Here is an 11,489-nt window from a genome sequence, read left to right on the forward strand (position 1 = left end):
GGTCTACTCTCTAATTGAGGTGTGTGGGCTTCTCATTGTGGTTGCTTCTCTTGAGCACAAGGTCTAGGGTGTGCAGACTTCAGTAGTTGCAGCACACGAGCTCTAGATCACAGGTTCAGTAGTTGTGGTGCATGGGCTTAGTTGCCCTGTGGCATGTAGGATCCTCTGGGGCCAGGGATTGAACCTGTCTCCTGCATTGGAAGGCGGACTCATTACCACTGAGCCACCAGGGAAGCCCCAGTAATAAATCTTAAACGAAGTAAATATTTATTAACTTTGTACTACTACTGAAATAATTCTGTATGCTGCACATTTGCTATATACACATGTATATAGATATCAAACTTTTAATAGTTATATATAAATAATTTCCTCCTTCTTATACATTTTTCTATCTTAAATGTTTAGTGTAGTGCTGGAATGGGCTTCCTAGGTGGCTCAGCGGTGAAGAATCTGCCTGCAATGCAGGAATCGCAGAAGCAGGTTCGATCCCTGGTTAGGGAAGATCCCCTGGAAGAGGGTATGGCAACCCACTCCAGTACTCTTGCCTGGAGAATCTCATGGACATAGGAGCCTAGTGGGCTACAATCCATAAAGTCATAAAGAGTTGGACATGACTGAAGCAACTTAGCTTAGTGGTGGAATAGGCTAGGCATTAATGAAATACTTGTTGAATGTATGAATGAATGAGTTGTCTGAAGCACTCACCAGTCTCCTATCAGAGGATAGTCTAAAACTATCAGTGGTTGTTCAGTTCAGTTCAGTCCCTCAGTCATGTCCGACTCTTTGTGACCCCATGAATCACAGCACACCAGGCCTCCTTGTCCATCACCAACTCCCAGAGGTCACTCAGACTCACATCCATCAAGTCGGTGATGCCATCCAGCCATCTCATCCTCTGTCGTCCCCTTCCCCTCCTGTCCCAAATCCCTCCCAGCATCAGTGTCTTTTCCAATGAGTCAACTGTTCGCATGAGGTGGCCAAAGTATTGGAGTTTCAGCTTCAGCATCAGTCCTTCCAATGAACACCCAGGACTGATTTCCTTTAGAATGGACTGGTTGGATCTCCTTGCAGTCCAAGGGACTCTCGAGTCTTCTCCAACACCACAGTTCCAAAGCATCAATTCTTCGGCACTCAGCTTTCTTCACAGTCCAACTCTCACATCCATACATGACCACTGGAAAAACCATAGCCTTGACTAGACGGACCTTTGTTGGCAAAGTAATGTCTCTGCTTTTCAGTATGCTATCTAGGTTGCTCGTAACTTTCCTTCCAAGGAGTAAGCGTCTTTTAATTTCATGGCTGCAATCACCATCTGCAGTGATTTTGGAGCCCCCCAAAATAAAGTCTGACACTGTTTCCACTTTCCCCATCTATTTCCCATGAAGTGATGAGACCAGATACCATGATCTTCGTTTTATGAATGTTGAGCTTTAAGCCAACTTTTTCACTCTCCTCTTTCCCTTTCATCAAGAGGCTTTTTAGTTCCTCTTCACTTTCTGCCATAAGGGTGGTGTCATCTGCATATCTGAGGTTATTGATATTTCTCCTGGAAATCTTGATTCCAACTTGTGACAGTATGCAGCCTTGACATACTCCTTTTCCTATTTGGAACCAGTCTGTTGTTCCATGTCCAGTTCTGAGTGTTGCTTCCTGACCTGCATACAGGCTTCTCAAGAGGCAGGTCAGGGGGTCTGGTATTCCCATCTCTTTCAGAATTTTCCACAGTTTATTGTGGTTCACACAGTCAAAGGCTTTGAGTAGTTCCAAAATCTGGACTTTTTCAAATGTAATTCTTCAATTAATTGTTAATTTTTATAAGTACTTTACATGAAGGTCTGTAGTAGCACTAGAAAGATGAGTCCTGGTTGCTCTGTTGATATTATGCTCCTATGAGGAGTATATAAACTTAAGAGCACTCAATATGGCTCAAACAAGAAAGGATATTAGGGGATTAGATTACTAGTAAAATCACCTCACACTAATATTTAAATTCACCTCTATTTGATATCAAACAACATACATACTTTTACTGACCTTGAATATTTTGAATGCTCCCATCGTTGGACTTGATGGTGAGGATCTCCCCAGGGTTAACGTGCACCAGTATAATCTAGAAATAAATCATTCTTTAATGGCATATTTTCTATTAATCTATGAAAAAATCATCATTATCTTTTTGAAAAAAAATATTCAAAATCACTAATTGGGGTCTCAAAATTCTCAAGGAGTAGAGTACAACTAGGCACTAAGTAAGAGCAGGTCCTCCCTCACCCAAGTAAAACTTAATATAATAGGATCATAGGAAATAGGTTTATTGAGATGGAGGACGCAAATTCCATCCCTCAAAAAAAAAAAAATTCTGCAAAAATATAAAAAACAGAAAACTAAACTTATCTGAAGGAAAAATTCAGACATACTTGTTGTACCCAGTACTGAGGACAAGAAGGCCATCTGGTATATCTCTTGGGATGAGTCATCATTTGTGAATAATTAGTAGTACACGGTGTTCCAACAGTGGTATCCAGATAACTCTCCATCTAGTAAAAAGTAATTTTAATTTTAATAAGGTCATTTTTATACTGGCTGCTTTTGACATGTCAAAGTGATAAGCTAGAAGTACAATATTTGCTCATCTTTTTAAGCTCTGAAGAAAAACAGAGACCTTTTCACATTCAGTTCAGTTCAGTTCAGTTCAGTCACTCAGTCGCGTCCAACTCTCTGCAACCCCTCTGGACTGCAGCATGCCAGGCCTCCCTGTCCATCACCAACTCCCAGAGTTTACTCAAACTCATGTTCATTGGGTCAGTGATCCAACCATCTTATCCTCTGTCATCCCCCTCTCCTCCCACCTTTAATCTTTCCCGCATCAGGGTCTTTTCCAGTGAGTCAGTTCTTCCAATCACGTGGCCAAAGTCAGGTGGTCTGGTATTCCCATCTCTTTCAGAATTTTCCACTGTTTATTGTGATCCCCACAAAGGCTTTGGCATAGTCAATAAAGTGGAAATAGATGTTTTTCAGGAGCTGTCTTTCTTTTTTGATCCAGCGGATGTTGGCAATTTGATCTCTGGTTCCTCTGCCTTTTCTAAAACCAACTTGAACGTCTGGAAGTTCACCGTTCACAGTATTTCTGAAGCCTGGCTTGGAGAATTTTGAGCATTAATTTGCTAGTGTGTGAGATGAGTGAATTTGTGTGGTAGTTTGAGCATACTTTGGCATTGCCTTTCTTTGGGATTGGAATGAAAACTGACCTTTTCCAGTCCTGTGGCTACTGCTGAGTTTTCCAAATTTGCTGACATATTGAGTCAGCACTTTCATAGCATCATCTTTTAGGATTTGAAATAGCTCAACTAGAATTCCATCACCTCCACTAGCTTTGTTCATAGTGATGCTTCCTAAGGCCCACTTGACTTCACATTCCAGGATACCTGCCTCTAGGTGAGTGATCACAGCATCGTGATTATCTGGGTCATGAAGATCTTTCTTGTACAGTTCTTCTGTGTATTCTTGCCATCTCTTCTCAATATCTTCTGCTTCTGTTAGGTCTCTACCATTTCTGTCCTTTATTGAGCCCATCTTTGCATGAAATGTTCCCTTGTTATCTCTAAGTTTCTTGAAGAGATCTCTAGTCTTTCCCATTCTATTGTTTTCCTTTATTTCTTTGCACTGGTCACCAAAGAAGGCTTTCTTATCTCCCCTTGCTATTCTTTGGAACTCTGCATTCAAATGGGTATAGCTTTCCTTTCCTCCTTTGCTTTTCACTTCTCTTCTTTTCACAGCTATTTGTAAGGCCTCCTCAGATAGCCATTTTGCTTTTTTGCATTTCTTCTTCTTGGGGATGGTCTTGATCCCTGTCTCCTGTACAGTGTCACGAACCTCTGTCCATAGTTCATCAGGCACTCTATCAGACCTAGTCCTTTAAATCTATTTCTTACTTCACTGTATAATCAAAAGGGATTTGATTTAGGTCATACCTGAATGGTGTAGTGGTTTTTCCCTACTGTCTTAAATTTAAGTCTGAAATTATATTACATATGTAGATGACTTTTCTTCAGTAGATTATCTTAAATGGGTGAATCCTAAATCTGAATCACACCCTCTTTCTTTCTGGAGACCAAGTCTGTGGGTAGATGTCACTGTTGCTCAAAATGATACTTTTAAATATTAGCAAGTTGAACTTACAGCTATGAATGACTATGAAGGAAGTTGAATCTGCTTTAGAGTCATATTTAAAATCATTCAACAGAACAAGCTCTGGGTCGTATAACTTTAAGACACATTGCCAGGACTTCTGAGCCTACCAATAAAGGCTACAAAAGAATCTAAATCCACACAAAAGGAGGTAATGTGGGACCTAAGGTAGTGTTAAATATCACTCAAGCAATGTTAAGAAGAAGATAAGTAGATGTTGATAAAAAGACTAAAAACTTGCAAAGTAAGTGACCAGTCATTAAAAGTGACACAGTTTTTCTAAATAAAAGCTAATACTGAATTCAATAAAAATTTGAACAGTTTTAATGAAAAAAAAAAAAAAAAGCAAAACTACCCTTACCTGATGTATAGGATCTCCGTTGATCAGTGGAGTTAAAAGAGGCATTTCAGTAAGAGTAGATGCAAGCCCATGTTCAGTCATGTCTAAAAAGTTTGGCTTTCACAAAAAGTGATGTTTCTAAAAAGGGAGCGAAAACTTAGATTAATCAAATTAAATCACAGTGATTTTAAATGACAAAACCTGATAAAATATTCCTAGGAAAATCCATCATATAATTTTTCTCTCCAGAAATGTTTACTTAACTGAAATTGTTTTATGGCAACATTTCAAAATAATTATTTGTTTTCATAAATGAAAGAATAGAATGTTAAGAGTAGAGCTTTGAGTGTTCACTCTTCACTCATTAAATAAAGATAGCTGCATTTTACAGTGTGAAGAATGATTTAAACAAGTTATTGGTCATTTGGTTCACTCAGATCAAGTTCAGTTAATTTCCAATCTATGATAACTGCCAAATAAGACTTCATATTGCTTAGAAGGCTTTAAAAATTAACTAGATACCTTTTAAAATGATAGGACCATAGATATTTATCTTAACTGTTTCAGATACTAAAATCAAGTATCTTAAACATGGCTCAAAGCTTTAAATCCAAACCTTTAAACTTAGAATACTTTCCAGGTTCAAATACTTCATGTGTAGATGGAACCAAGTGATAAAATATGGTGTAGCAGCCCAGATCCTTGGGTCCATATACACCTGGACAAAAATCAGAAAGAAAAATATGATGTTTTTGAAGGTGGAGAAAGAGGATACTCAAGAAGAAACCTCTTGGAGCTAGGCAAGTTCTCCAAATGAAGTGTATTGCTGTGGTTCTACATCTCCGTGGTAACTACTGATGCAAAAGAATTTTCACTATGTCATAATTCTAGTCACTGCTTACATCATTTCCTTACCAAGTTTTTCTTTCTTCTTCTTCTTTTTTTTTTTAATGCAGTCTTTGGAGACTTTTTGCTTGTGAATATAGCTTTCCAAAAATGAAAGATTTAAAGAAGTATGGAATGCATCTAGCAGGAAAATGCATATATTCTCTTAGCTTAGGATTATAAGAAATACTTACAAACTTAAAGTTTTAAATACTACTCAACTGTGAAAAGCCACTTAGACTGAACTGAACTGATGGAGATAAATGGCTTGGTAATGAATCAGGAAGAAAGAGGGAGGATGAGATAACCACCCTCCCCACTGGAAATCAGGCGGTCCCAATTACAGAACCAGAATGGGACTACAACACAGCTAAAGGAAGATGGGATCAGAGTCATTTTGTCAGATGTATTCTTGAAGGACTCAGGCAGGCAGGTGCTAAGCCTTTCAGTTCAGTTCAGTCGCTCAGTCGTGTCTGACTCTTTGTGACTCCATGAATTGCAGCACGCCAGGCCTCCCTGTCCATCACCAACTCCCAGAGGTCACACAAACTCATGTCCATCGAGTCAGTGATGCCATCCAGACATCTCATCCTCTGTAGTCCCCTTCTCCTCCCGCCCCCAATCCCTCCCAGCATCAGAGTCTTTTCCAATGAGTCAACTCTTCACATGAGGTGACCAAAGTATTGGACTTTCAGCTTTAGCCTCAGTCTTTCCAATGAACACCCAGGACTGATTTCCTTTAGAATGCACTGGTTGGATCTCCTTGCAGTCCAAGGGACTCTCAAGAGTCTTCTCCAACACCACAGTTCAAAAGCATCAATTCTTCGGTGCTCAGCTTTCTTCACAGTCCAACTCTCACATCCATACATGACCACTGGAAAAACCATAGCCTTGATTAGACGGACCTTTGTTGGCAAAGTAATGTCTCTGTTTTTGAATATGCTGTTTAGGTTGGTCATAACTTTCCTTCCAAGGAGTAAGCATCTTTTAATTTTATCTCTGCAATCACCATCTGCAGGAATTTTGGAGCCCAGAAAAATAAAGTCTGACACTGTTTCCACTGTTTCCCCATCTATTTCCCATGAAGTGATGGGACCAGATGCCATGATCTTCGTTTTCTGAATGTTGAACTTTAAGCCAACTTTTTCACTCTCCACTTTCACTTTCATCAAGAGGCTTTTTAGTTCCTCTTCACTTTCTGCCATAAGGGTGGTGTCGTCTGCATACCTGAGGTTATTGATATTTCTCCCAGCAATCTTGATTCCAGCTTGTGCTTCTTCCAGCCCAGCGTTTCTCCTGATGTACTCTGCATATAAGTTAAATAAACAGGGTGACAATATACAGCCTTGACGTACTCCTTTTCCTATTTGGAACCCGTCTGTTGTTCCATGTCCAGTTCTAACTGTTGCTTCCCAACCTGCGTATAGGTTTCTCAAGAGGCAGATCAGGTGGTCTGGTACTTCCATCTCTTTCAGATTTTTCCACAGTTTATTGTGATCCACACAGTCAAAGGCTTTGGTATAGTCAATGAAGCAGAAATAGATGTTTTTCTGGAACTCTCTTGCTTTTTTGATGATCCAGCAGATGTTGGCAATTTGATCTCTGGTTCCTCTGCCTTTTCTAAAACCAGCTTGAACATCAGGAAGTTCACGGTTCCCATATTGTTGAAGCCTGGCTTGGAGAATTTTGAGCATTACTTTACTAGCGTGTGAGATGAGTGCAACTGTGTGGTAGTTTGAGCTTTCTTTGGCATTGCCTTTCTTTGGGATTGGAATGAAAACTGACCTTTTCCACTCCTGTGGCCACTGCTGTCTTTCCCAAATTGCTGTCCTATTGAGTGCAGCACTTTCACAGCATCATCTTTCAGGATTTGAAATAGCTGAACTGGAATTCCATCACCTTCAGTAGCTTTGTTTGTAGTGATGCTTTCTAAGGCCCACTTGACTTCACATTCCACTATGGCAAATTGACAAACATAGAACAGGAGGAAAAGGAAGCTCCTGGTAATTCCTAGATAGACTGAGAGAAGCCCTTCTCAGATTCCCTGAAACTGATTCCAAAAGTGAAGAGGAAAAAGAGATCTTAAAAGATAGATTTCTCACTTAGTCCACTCCAGATATCCACCGTAAGCTCTTAAAACAGGCGTATGGACCAAATCAGTCTTTAGATACTCCGTTACAACTGGCTCAGACAATATATTATGGTAGGGAATATAAGAAAAAGAAAAAAAGACAAAGAAACAGGTAGAAGCCTTCACAATGGCTGTGAAAACCATTCTTAAACAGCCTGAAAAAAAAGCCCAGTGGGACCCAGGTAAGAAGAGATGGGCTTGCTATTACTGTAGAAAGGAGGGACACCTCAAGCGGGATTGCCCTCAGGCATCCAAGCCGCCCCCGGCTCCATGTCCGGTCTGTAAAGGACCACACTAGAAGAGACTGCCCCCAGAGGCGTAGGTCTCCGGGGTGGGACTCTCAAAACAATCAGGACTGAAGGTGCCCGGGGGTCCACAAACAAGCTCCCATCCTAATTACACCCGAGGAACCTCGAGTATTAATAACTGTGGGGGGCCAATCCATCAATTTCCTTTTAGATACTGGGGCAACTTACTCTGTGCTTACTGAAGCCCCTGGCCCACTTTCTTCCTGATCCGCTTCCGTAATGAGACTGTCTAGATGAGCCAAAAGATATTTTTTCAGTTATTCTTTAAGTTGTAACTGAGATTCTGTGCTATTTTCACACGAGTTTCTGATTGCACCAGAGTCTCCCTCACCCCTTTTGGGGAGGGATATACTGAACAAGGTCCATGCCTCTGTTTTCATGAATATGGAGCCCTCCCTTTCTCTCCCTTTAATTGAACAAAATGTAAATCCTAGAGTGTGGGCTGATGAAAGATCTGTGGGTCGAACACCAAATGCTATTCCTGAAGTTGTCAAGCTCAAAGACCCAAACTTATTTCCACGTAAGAAACAGTATTCACTAAAACCTGAGATTAGAAAAGAGTTAAAACCCATCATCAAAAATTTAAAGGAACAGAGACTATTAATTCCCTTTAACAGTCCATCCAACACTCCTATTTTAGATATAAAAAAATCAAATGATAAATACAGACTAGTTCAAGATTTACAAATAATACATGAGGCTGTAGTTCCTTTACACCCTATAGTGCCTAGTCCTTATACTCTATTGTCTAAAATTCCTGAACGAGCTAAAATATATCTCAGTAATTGATTTGAAAGATGTCTTCTATTCAGTGCCTTTGGCGGAAAAAAGTAAATTTCTACTTGCCTTTAAAGACCCTACACAGCCAGCTTCTGTTAACCTGGACAGTTTTGCCCCAGAGATTTCATGACAGTTCTCACATATTTGGACAAACTTGTCACGAGATCTACCAAACTTTAATAATTGTGAAATAGTGGTGTTACGATATGTAGATGATATTCTGCTCTGTGCTGAGACAGAAAAAACTTATTCATGAGCCTCAAAAGATTTCTTAAACTTTCTGACAGGCTGCGGTTACAGGACATCAAGAGAAAAGGCTCAGCTTTGTCAATAATCTGTTAGATATCTGGGCCTAATCATATCAAAAGAGACTGGGGCCATAGGCTCTGAGAAAATTAAACCTAAACTAAATCATCCCCTACCTATGACTTTAAGACAACTGAGAAGATTTTTGGGAATCACAGACTACTGTCACATTTAGATTCCGGGTTATGGGGAACTTGCCCAGCCTTTATATAAACTTATAGCTGAGACTCAGCAGGCCCAAACCGACAAACTGGTTTGGTCTCCAGATACTCAAAAGGCTTTTAAGGTTCTTCAGACTGCTCTCCTACAAGCTCCCACTTTGAGCTTGGCCACAGGGTCAACATTTAATTTGTTTGTCACTGAAAGAAAAGGTATGGCCTTAGGAATTTTGACACAACCCCGAGGGCCTCACCAGCAACCTATTGCTTATCTAAGTAGAGAATTAGATATAATTTCACGTGGGTGGCCCCACTGCCTAAGAGTAATTGGGGCAGCGGCCCTATTAGCACCTGAAGCTTTAAAAATAATTAATGGACGAAGCCTTACTGTACTGACTTCTCGTGATGTGAGTGGAATCTTAAACTCTAAGGTTAATATTTGGATGAGAGACAGTCGGATTCTTATATCAGTCATTGTTGTTAGAAGGACCAGTAACTAAGCTTAAAGTTTGTGGAAATTTAAATCCTGCCACTTTCCTTCCTGAGAAGGAAAATGAAATACCCAATCACGATTGTTCCCAATTTCTAACTTTAAACTATGCAGCTCAGGAAGATCTAAAGAATACTCCATTAGACAATCCTGACATGGAAATATTTACAGATGGCAGTTCTTTTGTTCGGGATGGAAAGTGTAAAGCAGTTTATGCTGTGGTGACTGCTGAACAGGTTTTAGAAGCAAAATCTCTCCCCTAGGGAACCAGTGCTCTCAGTTAGCAGAGCTTGTGTCTCTGACCCGAGCTCTAGAGTTAAGCAAAGGGCAGCAAATGACACTGACTCTAAGTATGCTTATTTAACTTTACATGCTCATGCTGCAATATGGAAATAAAGACAGTTTAAAATAGCAACAGGAGAATCTATTAAGCATTTCAGAGAGATGAGAGACTTTTAACGGCTATATATTGTCCTAAAGAAGTAGCTGTTATGCATTGCAAAGGACACAGCAGGGATTGGAGTAGAGTGCTGCTGCTGCTAAGTCGCTTCAGTCGTGTCCGACTCTGTGCGACCCAGTAGAGTAGCAGAAGGCAATCAGTTGGCTGACTGTCAAGCCAGAAAAGCGCCACTTTATGAAACCCCTTCACTACAGACGCCTTTGATTTGGACAGGTCCTGTGGAACAGGAAAAACCATAATATACTGAGGAAGAATTAGAAAGATATGAGAAAAGAAGAGCAAAGATTACTGATAAAGGATGGTTACAGTCTGAGGATGGACTATTAAAAATTCCTGAAAATGCTCAGTGGAAAATTCTTAAGTGTTTACACCAGAGTTTTCATTTGGGTGCAGAGAGTACTTACCAGATGGCTTCTCATTTGTTTGAAGGTAAAAATGTAATAAATACTTTAAAGAACATTATCAAAAGGTGTGAGGTTTGTTAGAAAAATAACCCAAAGGCTGAAAAGCTAACAAAATCTGGATTATAACGAAGAGGGAAGTATCCTGGAAAGGACTGGAAAATTGATTTTACTCATATGCCAAAAGCTAATGGATATTCTTGCTTACATGTTTGGGTGGATACTTTTATTGGGTGGATTGAGCCTTTTCCCTGTCATAGTCAACAGGCTAAGAAGGTTATAAAGATTTTAATCCATGAAATTATCCCCAGGCTTGGGCTGCCATGGAGCCTTCAGAGCGACAATGTCTCCACCTTTAAAGCTGCTGTAACTCAGGGGGTGTCTAAAGCTCTAGGAATAGAATATCACTTATACTGTTCCTGGAGACCCCAATACTCAGGGAAGGTTGAAAAAGCTAATGACATTATCAAAAGACATCTGTGCAAATTAACTCAAGAGATGCAGGACAATTGGATTAAAGTCCTACCCATAGCTTTAATGAGGGCTCGAACTGCCCCCCAAAAGGAGGGACTGTCCCCCTTTGAATGTATGTATGAAAGGCCTTTCTTATGCACAGACATTGTTATAGACCCTGAAGCCTTGGAATTAATTAGTTATGTAACTCAGCTCTCAGCTTTTCAACAGGCATTAACAGAACTCTGGGAGATGACTCCTGACGCAGCCTCTGAGTCAAGCAAGCCTCTATTAGAGCCAGGAACCAAGGTCTTCATAAAAACATTGGGGTCTGGGGGCCCATCCCTCAAGCCCCTCTGGGAAGGCCCTTGCCAGGTTATTCTTTCTTCTCCCACAGTTGTCAAAGTGCCAGGAATTGATTCGTGGGTACATCACACTTAAGTTAAGAGGTGACACCCTGACCAGAACTAAGTGATGTCATTTTATGTCTTTACTTTCTCTGCTCTGATTTTGTACTTTTCAGATGGGCCTGATAATCTATGTGAGCCTACTTCTGCTGACTCCCAAAATTCTGAATCTACCATTT

The 11,489-nt window shown here is 40.3% G+C and overlaps 1 protein-coding gene across 1 annotated transcript in view; it reads right to left on the reverse strand.

Annotated features, from left to right (window-relative positions):
* LOC113888074 (fibronectin type III domain containing protein 3C1-like) overlaps positions 1-4,633 on the reverse strand; it is a 64,479-nt gene extending 59,846 nt beyond the window's left edge. The window contains exons 1-3 of the mRNA XM_027535402.1: positions 4,553-4,633; positions 2,421-2,540; positions 2,038-2,113 (exon numbers count right to left, since the gene is read on the reverse strand). Of these exons, the coding sequence (XP_027391203.1) occupies positions 2,038-2,113; positions 2,421-2,540; positions 4,553-4,633 (277 nt within the window). The remainder of the gene's footprint in view (positions 1-2,037; positions 2,114-2,420; positions 2,541-4,552) is intronic.
* Between the last annotated feature and the right edge of the window lie 6,856 nt (positions 4,634-11,489).

This window comes from Bos indicus x Bos taurus, chromosome X (assembly GCF_003369695.1).
Source record: "Bos indicus x Bos taurus breed Angus x Brahman F1 hybrid chromosome X, Bos_hybrid_MaternalHap_v2.0, whole genome shotgun sequence".
Classification (NCBI taxonomy): Eukaryota; Metazoa; Chordata; class Mammalia; order Artiodactyla; family Bovidae; genus Bos; species Bos indicus x Bos taurus.